The following is a 16915-nucleotide window of genomic DNA, read 5'->3' as shown; positions in this document are numbered from 1 at the left end:
TGCAAGTAAAATAAAGGTTCAGGTAAGCATATGATATTTATTATCAGTGAGTGCCTTAAATCAAGCCCAGTACAAGAAGAGGGAAAAAAAGAAAAAAAAGAAAAAAAGACAAGACAAACTACTAGGAATCCTATTCCACACTTAATTACCTTGTCTGGTTTTCAGTAGCAGTGCCATCCACCTTTTGTGCTCTCACATGCCTTCTTCCTGGCTACTTGTGCTATACCTACGTGTATTGCAAGTCTGTGTAATATCATATTTTGTTAGGGTACCAACTCCCAGTCCTTTGCATCTCTTGTGCCATAATTCAGAGGAGCAGTTGAAGGTTTTGCTCAAGTGGTTCCCTTATTGCCAGGTTAAGAGTGCCCTCTATTGGGGACAGGCATCACTTGGGACTTACTGCTAGTCAAAAAACAGTTTGCACAAGTTACTAAAGGGACATTTCCCTCCTTTTGCAGTTGAAGAGTTTGGAGGACACAGACACACACACCACGTTTGTGGGCTCCCAAGGAAACCACTAACAGATGGTAAAAACAGTTGCTTCCTTCACCCATGCCTACCTAGTACTGAAGGATGGAAGTTCAACTATCTACTGCCTGATGCCTCTTGTACAAGTAGGACATTATATTAGAACCAGATACTCAGACCTCCATAAGATAAAGAAAGACCTTTTATTCAGTGAAAAAGAACACTTATTTTTTAAAAACATATATTCCCTTTCCCCTGCAGCCAGTAAACCTATTAACAGGCTATATTATTGACAATTTTTTTTTCTTGGGGGGGGGGGGGGCGCTACATGATAAAATACCGCATTTGAACTAAGAATCATTAGTTTAGCCAGCAAACTGAAGTCCTAAAAAAAAGTAAGCTCCCATAGCTATCTTCTAGCAGAAGGATAGTCTCCAATAGCCAGGGAAGAGGCTTTATGAGAAACTTGCAGCAGATCATCCAGTAACCCAGATTAGTCTTTCACCTTCTGTCTAGTGAGGAAGGTCATCAAGCTGACAATAGAGGTTGAAAAAAAATCTACAGATTAGAGTTTTCACTTAATTATGTAAATTTGGATATTATTGAACTGTCAACAACTCAGAAATGTTTCACAAGACAATTCCCCATTTACGGTTTCATTTGTCCAATCCTCTTCCCCCTCACAGCAAAGAGCTCAGAACAAAAAGAAACAAAAACCACCCACTGCTTCCCCACAATACATGCTGCTCGATATTCTAGTCTCAGAGGAATGTGTTTGTTATAAAAATAGTCTAATTTTTACTTAGACTTATGGAGGGAAGACATCAACCCTAGAAGGATAAGCTAATTATTTTCATCATCTCTAAGCAACTGCTAAATGGAAGAAAAAGAATCAGAGACAGTCCACTGGAAACAGTCCTTGATTTCAACACAGAGCTGGGATTCATTTAGATATGCAAGACTTCGGAGGAGGATAATCTCTATCAACAGAGGTCTCATTTTGGTGGGTAAAAGAAACTAGCAGAATTTTTCTGGAGCAATCTTCCAGCAAGGTCAGTAAGAATACAGCATATCAGCAACTCTCACTGTAGGCACTATGCAAAGGAATACATTCAAATTTGGTGAATGCCTGCATTTAGGCCAAGCTACCTGGCAGATAAGATTGCTCCAGCATCAGTTGAACTATTTACTTATTTTGTTCCTCTGCTGTGTTATGAGTGGATTTTATAGACTGTCTCTCCCCTTAAGTACCTCATGCTTCAGGACATGAAAGTCCTCACACTTCCCCGGATGACTGCTCTGCAGATAGGACACAGTCTCAAGTTGGGGGCGCATTCTGCACATGCTACCAGGTGACCACAGGGAACAAAGACAACAGACACATCTCTGTCCATGCACACTTTGCACATCCTCTCCTCTTGCAAGCGTCGGAGCTGCTCTTCTGTGCTCAGTGGAGTCTCATCTTTAACAAGGGGGGGAAAAAAAAAGCCCAAAGTGTTAGCAATACAATTATTCCAGAGTGACAATCCTATGATCTCCAAAAGTCATATATTCCTGCAACTTGCTCATTGTTTTGTTCAGAGAATGTGAAAGTGGCAAAAGTACTATTCTCAGGCAATTTCTTTTCAGGCTGAAATAACCCCACAGCTATTCTAAACTCTTGCTTGCACATCTACACATGCTGGACTGGCTAGGTGGGAAGGGATCAACATCGTTATACTGCATGATGTGACTTATCCCTGATGAACCAAATTTTCAGTATCACAGTCTGTTTCACAGTGAAACCCTAGTTTTTGTATAAGTAATGTTCAGTCACCATGCAAACTAGAACACATTGCTTTTCAGGATTAACAAATGAACATAATGAGCACTAATATTGCTGCTATAAGAGCCATCCTAGTTTTGGCCTAATTTCCCCGCCACTGTCACTCCAGTGCACCTGATTCCTTTTGTTGCACAGGTTGTGTTTCTTCTCTTGAACGCAATGTTTCAGTCTCTCTCTGAACAGGATCTGTATAAACAGGAAGGAAGATGCATTAAACACTACCCCTTTCCTCCCTCTTCAGACAGTGCTGTGCTTAAAAGGATGTAATATCCCGTGTTTCACTACCCTCAGATCAAACAGCTCTTTACAGAGCTGTTAACCCCACATACGGCCTGGCCAAGCTGATGTTCTCAGCTGACATCTCGGGCAATTGCACATCCTGGTAAGGAGGTTAACATGCATGTCCACATTGCATTCTCTCCTCAGAGAATCTGGTTTAAGTTCTACTGGACAGTGGGAACCATCAGCTGCTCATTCCTGCTCTGGTGCTACAATTTAATCATTCCCTCAGTTTGGTGGGAACCATTTTATTTTTTGCCTTGACAAAGCTAAAGAGGTGGTAGACTGTCACATGGAGACAAGAGCTTTGGAAAGCAGGCTTGCTACCAGAAGAAAAAAAATATATATATGTATATGTGAAACTGTAGCCTCAAATAAATTCACTCAGCAAACAGATTCTGTAGAACAGGTAACAACACAGATGCAGGTAAGTTGAGGAGAATGTACATTATCCAAACAAATGGAAAACAACTATTTCTGAGCAAGCCCTTGGTTCAACTTTAAATAGGCTTGGAGCATGCATTCACCCTAGAAGCCTTCCTTCAGACAACTGCCTATGTCTAACTGTCTGCACCAACGGATCTGAATTTATGGACAAGCCTCCACATAGTGAGCTGCCAGCTACTTTAAGGGCAGCAGAAAAGACTGAAGAAGAATATCTACATCACACCCTACTGGAGACAGATACAGTTACTAGTACTCCAGCAATTGCAGCCTCTTCAAGCATCATGAAAGCAGAATCTTATTTTGCAGCCTCTCAGAGAAAGGCAGGCTTGGGTACATTACTACACTTAATTCCAGCCTAGGAAGAGAGAATGCAGACCTGCAAGACAAGTTCACAACAGTGCTCAAGATTAAGTGAATAAGAGGTTAAACAGCCACCAAGAACATAGGCGGGCAAGTCAGGCATACCTCTGCTTTCTTCTGCACTGCTGCTCCCTTCCCAGTCTGTCTGAAGCAGATCAGAAATCAGTTCAGACTCAGAAAGGTAGTAAGTCCCAGTCAGCACGTATTTATTCTCTACCAGGTTAGCCACCAAGGTGGGGTCAAAGCCCATCTGCAGGATATTCTGCACTACAGAAAACTGATCCAGAGGAGAAAGAGACTGCAATTCCCGATTCCTCACCGGATCTGTAAAGCAGTGAGCAGATACTTTACCAAAAAAGGGGAAGCTTTTGGGCAATGAAATATGCCACTCCCTGAAACTGTTATACACAAAGTGGCAGTAACAGCCATATTCTATATATTGATGTATATAGAGATATAGCTATCAGTGTCCAGATTTACAGTTTGTTGCTTCTGATCATGATTCACAAAGTCATTGCAAGCAATTTCATAACAGGCAGAAGATCTTAATTTTCAATGTTTCATTCTACAATGTCAGTGGACTGAGTCTTCCAGGCTTGTCACCAGTCCAGAATCTTTGTTTTCACATCCCAGAATAGAAGGCTCAAAACTGCTTTCATGGAGGTCAAGAGGAACCTTCATCTAGCTCACTCATTCATCAGTAAAGGCAGAAGTGGGAAATTCAGCTGGCAACCCATTCTAAAGGTTTAAGGTTTTCTTAAGCTCAGCATATATGATTGGTGAATGAGGGTGTTGCAACCTCAAGTCAACAAGGTAAATCAGCTTTCCACAATTACAGGAGCCAGATTTTACCTACTTAAGTTTCCAGGAGCAGCCAATGAATGGAAATAGATCCCCAGGATCAACACTTTCATGAACAGCTGGACCCTCTAGTTATTCTCAGGTCTCATACTAAATATGTTTCAAATGCTATAGTCCGGCAAAGACTCTTCAGACAGACAAAAACACCATGAATGTGAACAAATCAAATCAAAGGAGGTTTAGGCAAACACCTACAAGTCACAAGGTTTTTTTTTTTTTTTTCTTAAGACCAAAGACATTTAGCTAGTCTGGATACGTATAGATACATATGCAAAAAGATCTCACAAGAGCAAGCATTTTTGCTTCTTGTGCTAGAAACCATTTCCTAAAAATAATGCAAAACAGCTTCTAGAACATCAAAACATCTCTCAAACACCAGGTCTGCAGAGTACACACAAACTGAGGTGGGGGAGCTGAGAAAGGACAACACCATGCAATTACATAGCACCAACCTTGGGAAGCAGAAGAACCTTGGTCAGCCTGGTGCCAGGAATCTCTCTGAAAATGTCACAAGATGGTCACGTAAGAGAAGCACGCGTTCAAAGCTCCCCCATCGTCCAAACTCCCATCCACTATACACAAAATACATGACTCACTGGAGATACCAGCGTGCTGAAATAGGACTCCTGAACACCGCTAACGAATTCTCTTCCCCTTGATCGCAACAAAAATTCACACCTGTGAGCAGAAAGATTTAAATAGTTTAGTACAGGATCTCTGAGTGAAAGCAGTAGTAGTGGTTTGAAGTTTAGGAGCAATGGGTGCTATCGGCTTACAGGCAAATTGCTATATTTGGTAAGGAAGAGGGATTATCATGGTCTTCTTGTCCTTGCATAAAGAAGGACAATATTAAGAAGCTCATGGTCTCCCCTTCTCCCCCCCGGTTTGGCCTCCGAGATTAGCTCAGTTGCAACATCCTTTGGAACAGGTCACAGAAAACACGATAATAAACCAGATCACAGAAGATCACAAGAACTGCCACAAAAAACACAAGGTTTATGGTATCTTTCTTTTTGTACCTGAGAACAGTAGGAACCCAGGCTACTCTTTGACGTCAAGGAAAGTGATATGAATTGACCTTGTAGATAGTGAACTCTAGATCAAGTCAAAAAAGCTCAGGTCTGAACTGTGCCATTCCACCTCAGCTTGAAGGTTTTGATTTTACTTTTAAAGTGAGAGCATCTAAATGCATAGGCTTTGTCACTTCTGTTTGTATAGATCTTTTACAAAGCTAGTTACAGTTTAGATAATGATGAAACCTACTTGGTGATGGTTAACGCAGAAGGTTATGATGGTTAACAAATCAACTTTTGGGATAAAAAGAAGATGGCTAAGGGACTGAAGCTGACCATCCTGGAGTCAGCAACCTATTGTAAGAGATTACATATGTAGAGAGACTGCAAAAATCACTTTTTTCCAGACGTGGGGTGGGGGGACAGGGGGAGGGAGGCATGCAGGAAGGAGGTGATGATTAGGTTTGCCAGGAGGCCTTTCAAACTATTGATTCTCTCACTTGTAAGGAGAGAGTGGGAGGTACACGCTTTTAGAAGACTATACAAACTGAAGACAGACCTACAAACAAGTTCTCCAATCTTTACCCACTACTAGGATTTGAAGATGGTCTTTTGCTGTGCAAATCTGACCTCAGGAATTCAGAGCCTTTCTCTTGAGATATCAGAGAATACCAGAAAGTTAAACACTATGGCAGTTTATGCAGTTAAACAGGACCAAACATATCTGTCCAGCTGATCACCTAGTTCTGAATTTTTCTACTTAGCTGGAACTAAGCTAATAAAAGAGCCTGGAGGTTATACCTACTATTACCAGTACACTTGTGATTTGCTTGTCTCTCAACTGGTGACACTCCCATCTTGTGAGGTAAGGATCCACACAGTGTGGAACACGTGAACTATCTTTTGGCCTTGCTACAAGAGACAGTTGTCAGCCAGGACTGAGTTACCTTGGGTACCATTTTGCATGTTCTCTCCAAGGGTCATCTCCAAACTCCCAGTTCCTCACACTTCCATCACAGTAAAAACACCTCACCATATCACCTTGTCCTGGAAGAGAGAGAAAAAAAGAAAAAAAAAGAAGAAGAAAAAAAAGACACTATATGCTATACTAGCTCAGGTTCAGAAGCTAGGGAGAGATTCAGTACAAAACATAGGCCACAGGACTGAACAGATGAGCACATGACAACTTACCAGAGTTGTGCAAGTTGTTTAGGGGCAGGGAATCAGATGAGCGTATTGAACTACGAGCGCTGTAGCTAGCTGAGATTATTCCAGAACTGGGTCACACGCTAACAAGTAGCATGCATGTCAGCATCATAACCTTTCACATACGCACATCGCTATCCAATCCCCTCTTACCTGCATTTAGCAGAGCTGTAATTAGTTATACCCACAAACATACTTTGTTTCCTGCACCACAAGCTACTTCTCTGGATAATCTGTTCCTGGTGCAGTCAGACAATCTACGCCGCTTCTGCTTCATAGGTATAAAGAATTTGCCACAACATGGTCCCAAGCTATCCAACCTGCTATTGTGCTTATCTTCTCAGCTGGGGGCAGAGGGGGAACCACCAAGCACAGGCAAGAACTGTGCTCAGCAACTACTGCTTAAATGGAGAGCAATTCAGTTTTACTTCAGTGATAAGAACTCAAGGCATTCAGGATAGGTTTGCTCCCAAGAAGACTTTAGTTTATGGACTCTGCCTGTCACTTCATTCCATGTCTCAGTTTATTGATGTACAAATATAAAAACAATAAATGCATTCATAGGGAAGAAGTCACATTTGTATTCCACAGAGAAATAGCACTAGATTCCAAAATACAGAGAAGGAACCTCTTCCTGCCAATATTTAATCACAGTTAGGAATTAATATACTGTAAATACTTGCTCTGACTGCTCAGTCCAGTAAACAGTATTTATTCAAATCTACTACCTAACTAGCAAAGCCTTCTCAAGGGGAAAACAACTGAAATTCAACTAAACAAGAAATACTTTTCTGAGAAAATATGCTGTATCTTTTAGTTCTGTAATGCAAGTCTAGAATCCTTACAGCAACAACAAGCCAGAATGACAGCTCAACGGGTTGAGTATCTAAAAGGTTTAACTCAGCTTTATGTGGGCTTTTGAGAAGAGAAGGCTGTGGTGCATAACAGAGCTTATATGAACTGTCACATACCAAGCAAGTGGCTAAAGTCCTTCTAAATGTGCTAGTAATAAACAGGTTTTTTGCATCTTAAACTGTACACTCCTCTTCCAGTAAAACATCCATTAAGAACACACCACATTTTCTGTTCCTGCTAGTAATGAAAAGGAGGATCTACTAACAGACTCCTTAGTGCCCAAACAGGAGTTAAGCATAGAACTAAGTTCTGCCCAAGACGGAAAGTGCAGCTGCCCAGGCTGAAGAAAGGAACTGGTTTCTAACCGCACTCCAAGTGGGTACAACTATTCAGAGAAGCAATAGCGTTAAGACATAGTGACATCTTCAAAAATTAACTTGAATAGGATTTTAAAATTTATTAGCTTTCAAAACAATATATCAGATGAAAAGCATCAAATTCATTAGGTTTCTTTTCATGTCTAGGAGTTACAAGCTGTTCTAATAAGCTGTACTAATTCATACCACCAGAAAACAGCCAGAAAAGCTTCCATAGCCAAAAGCTTGAAAATGCTTCAATATAAAGCCATAAGCAGCACCTAAGGAAGCAACACCAAAAGCCAGGCATGCATTTTTAAAAACACTGCAAGTAACAGTTGAAGATGTCATTGCAACACAAATAAGTATATGCCTTTATCTAGGATGAAGATACTGTGATGACAGCAAGATGTAAATGCAAGTAAAGCTGCTTTGCAAGAGACCACATTTACTCTGTTGAAACCCTCAAGTAAGCAGCCCTTTCTCTGTATGTTGGGTCCACTTGCAGTATCAACAAAACATTCACACTGCACTGCAGCAAGTTTATCCAGACACCAAATCACTCAGTTCCCAGACCCTGCACTGAATGACTTGGTTTTTTGAATGTTTGTCATTCAGAATGGCCCAGCTGAACAAGATTTGCATCAAGCTGAGTCAAATCCTCTAACTGAAAGTTCTGGCTATGAGCTAACATTTCCTCCCAGCACTTGATGAACTAAAAGATCTAGCTGGGGATTCCCAAACAGAAATATACACAAACATAGTTTTACAGTGTTACACGGACAGAGACTTTCCCCCATGTACCTACCTGTGTAAAAAAATCCTGCTCTAGCCAGTTGCTCAGGATGCGCCTCAGTATATTGCGGCCAGCTCTGAAAAGTAGATAGTCTCATCTCCTCTGTTCCCATCTCCGGATATTCCGGTTGATTGGGAAGGGCTGTCTCCTCACTGCCTATGCTCTGCAAGAGACTGAGGAACTGCCCATCCACACAGTCAAGTATTTCCTCAAGAGGAAACAGTTGTTGGCTCCCAACATCCTCACCACAAATGAATTTACAGGAAGGGAAGAACTTCAGGTGCTCTACTACAGGGCAATCACCAGGTACCCAATCCTTCAGGATGCCACCACAGCAGAAGCACTGTACTTCGTCTCCTGGACCCACAAAGAAAAAGCCAGCCCTGGCCAAATCTTGGGCAGACACAGGTGAGCTATCTGGCCATTGCCAAAAAGTTCTCAGTCTTCTTGCTTCATTCCTCATGATGAATTTGAACAGCTGGCAATGAGCTGTCCCAAGCAGAGTCTCCTGTGGTAGGACTGCGTCCCCCATGTTCCCGTTCTGAAAGAGAGAATTAGATGACCCAGAGCAGTCAGCTGGATTCCTGATGTCAGGCAGCATCAGGCCACCAGCCTGCGTCATGCATTGTACCTCCCCACAGCTCATCCCGATGCACATTCTGGAAAGCTCATGGTCTCAACAAAGCCAGGCTTGTTCCTGAATTGCAGCCCAGTCACAGATCTAGTGCTTCGATGCTTTGCCGCTTTCCCCTGAACTTTTGCTGAGTCCTCACTGGTGTCTACAGGGAAGAGACTAGCACTTTCTGACCTCCTCTATCAATTCACAGGAAAGATGCTTGCAGAAACAGATGGTGAGGAGAGGGCAAAACCTAGGCTGCCTCTCTGGCTAAACCAATCCAGCCTTCAAACTGTGTGACAAATGCTCACTCATTTGCTCAGCCTTTAAACTAATGTTAAAAAGGCTCTGAATTTTTTTCGCCCCTTCTAAAAGCACATTTAAGAAGCCCTAAAGCAGAGAACAGCCAAACCAAAGAAAACATTATCTCGTAACGTCTAGTTTAGAGCCAAACATTATCCAGAATTTTAGTAGATTTTCCACCACTTTATTATGCTAATTAAATACTGAATATACAGGAATATCTCTATAATAAGAGATCTTCCGCAGGAAGCAGTCTAGAAATAATTATGCCCAGTTTCTAGAGGGATGTTTTCTTAAATTAAACAGAAAGACGAGACATTTTCTGCCTGTGCTAGTTCTGTGCGAGAAGAATAAAATTAAGGAGTTACAGAATGCCTGCCTATCTAAGCCCTCATCCTACTTACCTAAGATAGCAGCCCCTTCCCCTATACCAGTACGCTAAATTTAAGTCAACTACTGCTTCCAATGCTTTCTAAATGGCTAGCAAATACACTTTCAAAGGTCACACAATTACACAACTGAGAATCAAGACTGATTTAACTAATATCTAAGGAGGAAAACTGTATAACATCTACCCCATGGTAGGCACAGTCACATGTGACTGAGAGGTACTTGGCTACTAGCATCTCTGAAGAACTACTTCTCCTAGATAAACACTGCAGCACATTTAAGGGAGAAAGCAACAGGACATTTTAGTTGCAAGACCTGTAGGCAGAGTTGATAAATCCATCATTTATAGGCATTCCATACTTACTGATACTTTAAAAGCAAAAGATAGCTTGCTCAGCCACATGCCTCTCACAGGAAAAGAAAGCAAGCAAGAAAAATTTCATTAGCAAGCAGAATTTTCTTCTATAACTATAATCACAGCAACCAGAGTTGTAGAGGAAAAAAAGGCTCTAAATGCTCATTTTAAGAGCTGTGTTTTTACTTACACTGAAGCAGTTACTCAAGAACTATGTTTCTGGTATAAAGAGAAATTCATACAGAAAGGACAATAACATGAAAAACCCTGTTACTCACTGACACACAGCAGAATTTGCAGACTAAGCAAACTTAGGAGCATGCAGGGCTTCAGCCTGCACAGCTGATTTTGCTCTCAGAACTCAAAGAGGTGACAGAGAGACTTGCTCAACAGGGACAGTTTTACAATATCAGTTTTGCTCTAGTCTTGTGCACTGTCAAAGCAAAAACTATTATTCCCACCAAACTACAAGTGTTGCTTTCCGCTTAGGAGGCGAGCAAGAGTGACCATAGGGTATTTCCTCTTAGGGAGTACAGATTAGACCAAATTTCATAGTCAGAAAAGAGGAAAGAAAAGGAGTTATCTTACCCAAAACCCAAACAGCTGAACCAAGGCTTTTTAAGAGATGGGACATAGGAAAGCAAACATATATATATATATATATATATATATATACACACTTTTTTGCTCACAGAGAAATCCACTATGGTTTATCTGTGTTAAAGACATTTGCATACACTCTGCAGAAGATCCAGTAATCTTGATAAAAAAATTCCCCAAACAAATTGTATTTTAAAAAGCTACAACACAACTAAGAGCCAATACTCTCCCACAGTCCACTACTCATACCCATTTAGTAATACATTTTCAAAGGGATATTGCAGTTGATATCAACAATTCCCTGCATTTAGCAAGACAGAAGCTAAAAAAAAAAAAAAAAAAGAGAGAGAAACTTACCAGCATACTCAAAAAAAACCCAAAAAACAAAAAATCCACACACTCACCCTTTCTAATAGCTAAGGCTCCCCCATTCCCACAAGCTTTGAGCTACTTTATTCTTTTCTAGGTAACACCTTTCTCAGAGGATTAGAAATCCTTACAATACCAAGTGATTCCACCTGGCAGGGAAGCCCTTTTAATGCCTATTTTTCCCTGATTGGTTAGCTTTGTGTTGAAATCCTCTATCGGCTCAATGGTCCAAATTTCATCTGCCTAAGCAGGTGTCACAAGGGAAAGACATAATGTTACTCCTTAAACTTCCTCCAGGAAGTAACTGTTTGAGCAGCTAAAAACCAACAAAGCCTTGGGGTGTAGTTAAAATCTAACATATCTTCCAGTCGTGACATCTTAAGTCCCACCAGATACTACCTGCAATCCTCCTATTTTGTTACAGTAGCTTGGCTACTATATCTAGCAGCTGAACAAAAAGGTCTGAGGCTGCTCCTCTTTGGTACAGCATCTCATAAGCATACCCAGCCTTTCTGTTCTGTGTTCTGGGATCTCCTAGGAAAATCATTTTTAGTCCTTTTTACAAGACTTATTTTGAGTTAGCAGGCATGACTTAGACCTAGAACGTTTGTCCTTATGTAGAAACAAAACATATTTAAGCACTTTCGGAGACCTGTGGACAGTAGCTGAAACAGAGACAAACGGTAACAGCAGCAGTGAATACGGCATTGCAGCGCTGCTCAAGGCCTCCACCCTGGGATGGCCCTATCACACATTCCAACATCAGGAGCGTCAGCATGCTTCTTTTGATATGCATTAAGTTGTTTAGAAGCTTGAGAGAGTCAGACTATCAAAGGCTCTGTCCCATTTCCCTGTTCCTAAAATAAGGACTATTAAATTTTCTACTTCAGAAGCGCATCCTAAGGATTAATTAAAGCCTCATTCTGATGTACTTTAAGATCCCTTTGGATGCTGGCAACATAATGGAGTGCTTAAGTGGACAGGAATTACCTCTACAGCAAATGTACACCCACTTTAAGACTGCTTTCCAAACCCACAGTGAAACAGAGGAATTTTATTGTCAACTGAATCAGATCCAAACATCACTGATGCATTCAGATACTTTGTGGGAGTTGCTTAGGCCTTTCAGAACTGCGGCAGACGACACTGATCTGCTCCACACTGGACAAGCGTGAGAGCCTTGGGAACACTGATGGCTACTGGAAGTAAAACGGTTCTGAGGAGAACTACTCTTTCTCTGAACTGTTAATGTTTTCTGTGGCCATGATTTTCTCTTTATCTTCTACTGACAGAGTAACAGAGATGAACATAATCCTATTCTAAAAGGAGACTGTTCAGCCATAAGGTGCAACCACATTAACTACGACGGAGCATGTGTCATATGGGGGCATGACAACAGTTCCCTGTAAAGATGGTGGCAGCCCTCTTAGCCCCTTCAGTGATTCTGTGACTGTATAATAATCTATTACTATATATTTTTCACCTTGCTCTCACATGCATGTTTTGCACTTTATAATTTTCAAGGAAATGTACTTTAAAATTAATAGACAACAGCAACAAGAATTTACTCATGACAGCTTGAATGGCTTACATGGGATTTACCTCAGCAAAAGACAGTGACTTTTTTGCTTCCATTGCATCTCTAAAATTTGAAATCTTTCTTTCTTTGCTGTCCCTTGGTCATAATTGAGAATGAAGGATTTTAAGGTCAGTTTTGAAAGGTAGAATTATTTGTAAATGTGTCATCTTCCACTACTTTTCTGTTTGAGAAGATAAATGTAACTACTTATTCTACACTATGTGCTTGACAAAACATAAACTATCCAAGTTAATACAGGTGTTTCATTCTTGTAAAAAAATAAATTCAGCTTTGTGTCTTTTAAGAAAAAAAGAGTTGTTTTTTTCTTACAGGTAAACCTATACAAACATTTTAATTAAAAAGACTGGTGTTGGCACTTTCTCTTTTTTTAATTTTAATTAAATATGCTTTAATGAAAACCTTGTGAGCAGTAGGGGGCAGTGCTTATTTGCAAAGTTCACAGAATTTTGTAACATGTGAATTTGGTTCTTTTTTATTTTTCCACAATGAATTTATATGTAATTTCACATTATCTGCTACTCCAGGTATCCTGTTCTTTGTAAGTCTATATTGATTTTGATGAATATATCCTAAAAATATAAGACAGACAGTTAATAAAATCCCATTTACAGAGGCTGTTTGGGGACTCTGTTGATGGGTTATAGGAAAGAACTTGTTAATAGATAAGAAGGATAAATAGTTATGGCCGTATGAAGCATTTTACAAGCAACGACCTTGCCTTGTATCGCTTATAACCACCTTGCTTCTAAATGCGATCTCAGGAGCAGCTGGGAACACAGCATGCTCCTTGCTCTGCCTACCTCACGCTCACGCCCGGGCCTCCTAGGCGGTCTGCAAGCAGCTTTCAGGGACGCTTTCACGCAATGCACAGATAATCTGTCCACAGCACAGGGCAGCACTGAGACAGCACAGTTTTGTGTTAAAGGCGTATGGAACTGGCAAACCTGTATAATACCACGTGTTGCAGAGGAGAGCCTCCAGGATATCTGGAGCTCTGGTTTGATTACTCTACACCAGGGGCAAATCTGCTCTTGAGAGCACCTGAAGGGAACCTCTCAAAATACAGTCTTTATCCGCATTTTAAAGATGGTGATGTTGAACACAGAGAAGATAAGTAACTTATCAAGTTTATGAGGTGTCTTGGGCAGTGTCAAGAAAAAGCCCTTCTCTTCTAAATCCTCACTTCCCCATCCACCAAGCCTGTTAAAGAGGAAAAAACTGTATAAAACCTCAGAGGAGCCGAAAAGTTGCTTCTAGGTTAAGGTCCTAAAGTGGAGAAGTCTTTCCTGAAAATATTGGCTACAGGAGAATATCTTTAATTTATTTTAACTAATATTGTTTCCCCAGAGCAAACCTGCTAGTCTAATCCCACACTGCAGTAAAGATCTCATATTATTAAGATTACATCACTTTTGAAACGCATAATACTACTAATACTAAAATTGCTCAGACAAAACAGTAGTTACTCTAACATGCCAACAAAGGCATACAGTTCCTTTTGTATTTATTCTCTTGACATTTGACCTCTAATTTGTGAAATTTGACTGTTTCTGGCACTACTAGCTTTTTTGTTAACACACCATCCTTTTAACTTCATGCAAGCTTCAAGATACATTTAATATTTTCTGTGGGGAGACCCTCATGTAATAGGTTTTGGGGGGATCATTTCATAAACAAAGGAAAGTTCAGAAGAACCAGTGAGACAACTGTAGCAGGAGAACATGAAGTGGCATCAAGTCTGCTGCAGAGAGAAACTAAAAATAAGCCAGCACACTCAAAAAGAAATGATAGGGTTTATTTTAACAAGCTAACAATGTTTGACAGCATTTAATGTATTACGTAATGTGATGTATGCAACTAATACCGTCTTGTATTATAATTCCGTATAAATGTTAAGATTTATTTCTATTCTTTTTTGGCAATTTCTTTCATTTCCTTTTTAGAGAATAAAATGTCCTACTGAACTTCTGAACACTTGTTAAACCAAAGAGTGTAATAAGCTAAAGACAAAAAAAAAAAAAAAAGGAATCAGTAAGCATCAACAGTGCAGGCATCCAGGATAGTTCAGTGATAACAAATGACAATGTTACCGCTCTGCTCCCATGCAAGAGAGTAAATTCTACATTGCTGAGCTCGTGCCAGGGCTAACTGGAAACCAGTGCTAGCCAGTGACTTGAAAGTCTAAGAAGAAAGGAATGCAAACATAATTAATTGAAAATAGTTAACTGTTACTACTGCCCTGATTTGAAAGGAAAGTAATCAGTAAATACAATGGCCAGAGTATAGCTGGAGATAGCATGATGAAGAGCCCAAAGAGCTGAAGTGACTGGAACCTCTGGAGGAACTCCAACGAGGTTCAGCATCTCTAATCTTGAGGCCCTATGCAGCTGTACTATGATGAAGCTGTTCTGTTTGATTTAGCTCAAGGAAGACTATTGTGCTTTCATCGATAAATTAAGACTGAATAAAAAATTCCTGAGGAAAGAGGCTTTTGCAATAGAAAAGAAAAAAAATCACATCAGTTGGTATTATCTACGAAGCAAAGAGGCTGGGAACAGGAATACAGATGCCATAGCTTGCCACTGCAACTGATGTGTAAGGGGGCTCGATATTGAGGAATTTTATAGCAAAATTCCTGTTCCCATTTGCTCAGAACCACCCTTAACCTCTCCAAGAAGACAAGGATCCATTTTGGAGAAGAAAACAGGATTTGGTTCAGACCTGGTGGTATAACTGCTTGCCAGGCTGAGGCAGAGTTGGTGGGGGTCATTCAATTTGTTGCCATAGAAGTAGGCGACTGCTTCTGTGACTCCATTTATGGCCTTGCTTTTCCTCTTCTGGCTGCCTCTTCCTTGTCTCTTGCCCTTGAGCTCCCTTCACACTGAACGGCCAGCTGGTATCATCCTGCAGCTTGGCTGCTCCCAGAAGAGCTGCTGGCACTGTATTTCCTGCATCGGTAAAATCTTCCATGGTGCCTGTCTGTTCAGCCCCAATTTGAGCCTTCCAGTGCAGCACTGCGGGACCAAAGAATATTGCTGTCTGTTGACACGAAACTCCAAGGCATTCATAAAATAACTCCGCTGTGCAGAGGCGGCATGATCTAACCCCGTGAATAACGACAAGGCACACGGAAAAGTGACTGGTCACACCAGAGAGAAACACAAAGCCATTCCCCCAGGGCGAAGCTTAAAAGTCTCACTTTGCTTCTTCATTCAGCTCAAGGCTTTTTTTTTTATTATTATTTTTTTAAACCATAACAAGTACTACTATACATTGAAAGCGCTCTCTTCTCTGCTTATCAAGGTTTCCCTCACTGCACTTTCCACCTGATGATTATTTTAAATTCCTCACTGAATTTTTCAATAATAATGAAAAACAAATTTGACACATTTACAACAAATTTCACAAAATCTAACAAAAAAATTTAACACATTAATAACAAATAATAAAAGATTTGTCCCATCAAAGATGCTTGGAAGCCTGAAATTCACTGCTAATTCAGGAAGCCTGAAAAACGTTGCCATAAAGTAAATACACATACAAAGAATATATACTACCAGAACTAACACACAGGTGAGTAAACAAACATATGTTTTGTTAAGTGATTGCCTAAGGATTCCTCCCTTCCAACCTCCTCCTCTAACTCTCTTATAGTCTCCACTACCATAGCACCCGACTGCCTCAAAACATTATGTATTGTAACATTTGGGAATAGCTAAAAATGTAGCTTGCAGTACTATTTGTAAGAGTGCTTAGAATCAAATACTATTAATATACTAGCTCACAGGAACAGAGCACAGCACGTATCAAAAGAAAAATCTGCAAGGTACAGCAGATAGTCAAACAACCAGTAGAGGAATTGGCCTTAAAATCCTACTGTGATTTGAAAGAAAACTAACATGCTAGTTCCTTGGAATAAGAAAAACCAAAGTGTTTCTGCCATAAGTCATTACTATGTTTTATTCTCAGTTTCACAACTTCAAGAGTTCAGCGTCCAGCCTATTATTAAAAAAAAAAAAAGTCTGCTTTGTAAGGTACAGTGGATTTAAAAACTGTTTAATACTTTTTCAAAAGGTAAAAAATAGAAAAAATAGAAAGCATTTTATTTTTCTACATGGCTTCTGAAGCCTGAAAAATTTGGGAGTTCACTTTCAAAGATATTTTCTCTTTATTTCTTTTTCTACCCTTTCTTCTTTTTGCCAATGAATACAAACAT

General features: G+C 40.3%; 1 protein-coding gene across 3 annotated transcripts; it reads right to left on the bottom strand.

Annotated features, from left to right (window-relative positions):
* Positions 1 to 23: 23 nt before the first annotated feature.
* Positions 24 to 15458, bottom strand: BIRC7 (baculoviral IAP repeat containing 7). Of its 3 annotated transcripts, none has more exons than XM_067307477.1 (8): positions 15421 to 15458; positions 8479 to 9007; positions 6201 to 6300; positions 4837 to 4918; positions 4693 to 4738; positions 2408 to 2479; positions 1720 to 1930; positions 24 to 1001 (listed from the first exon to the last, which is right to left on the bottom strand). In XM_067307477.1, the coding sequence occupies exons 2-7, from the start codon at positions 8996 to 8998 to the stop codon at positions 1728 to 1730; spliced, it is 1023 nt and encodes a 340-aa protein (XP_067163578.1). In that variant the 5' UTR covers positions 8999 to 9007; positions 15421 to 15458; the 3' UTR covers positions 24 to 1001; positions 1720 to 1727. The 3 variants fall into 3 exon arrangements, with proteins under 3 accessions (XP_067163578.1, XP_013795608.2, XP_067163577.1); XM_013940154.2 differs by lacking the exon at positions 15421 to 15458 and adding an exon at positions 3485 to 3703 and having other exon boundaries at positions 8479 to 10768; XM_067307476.1 differs by lacking the exon at positions 15421 to 15458 and having other exon boundaries at positions 8479 to 10767.
* Positions 15459 to 16915: the final 1457 nt, after the last annotated feature.

This window comes from Apteryx mantelli, chromosome 18 (assembly GCF_036417845.1).
Source record: "Apteryx mantelli isolate bAptMan1 chromosome 18, bAptMan1.hap1, whole genome shotgun sequence".
Classification (NCBI taxonomy): domain Eukaryota; kingdom Metazoa; phylum Chordata; class Aves; order Apterygiformes; family Apterygidae; genus Apteryx; species Apteryx mantelli.
This window is presented reverse-complemented; position numbering and strand designations above follow the sequence as displayed.

What these genes read in the sequence shown, in the direction of transcription:
- BIRC7 (XM_013940154.2), bottom strand. Translation starts at nt 9,124, where the DNA reads ATGTGCATCGGGATGAGCTGTGGGGAGGTACAATGCATGACGCAGGCT. An exon ending in TCAGCACGCTGGTATCTCCA is followed by an intron (nt 4,739 to 4,836) that starts GTGAGTCATGTA and finishes TGACATTTTCAG; the next exon opens with AGAGATTCCTGGCACCAGGC. An exon ending in AGGTTCTTCTGCTTCCCAAG is followed by an intron (nt 3,704 to 4,692) that starts GTTGGTGCTATG and finishes ACTGCTTTACAG; the next exon opens with ATCCGGTGAGGAATCGGGAA.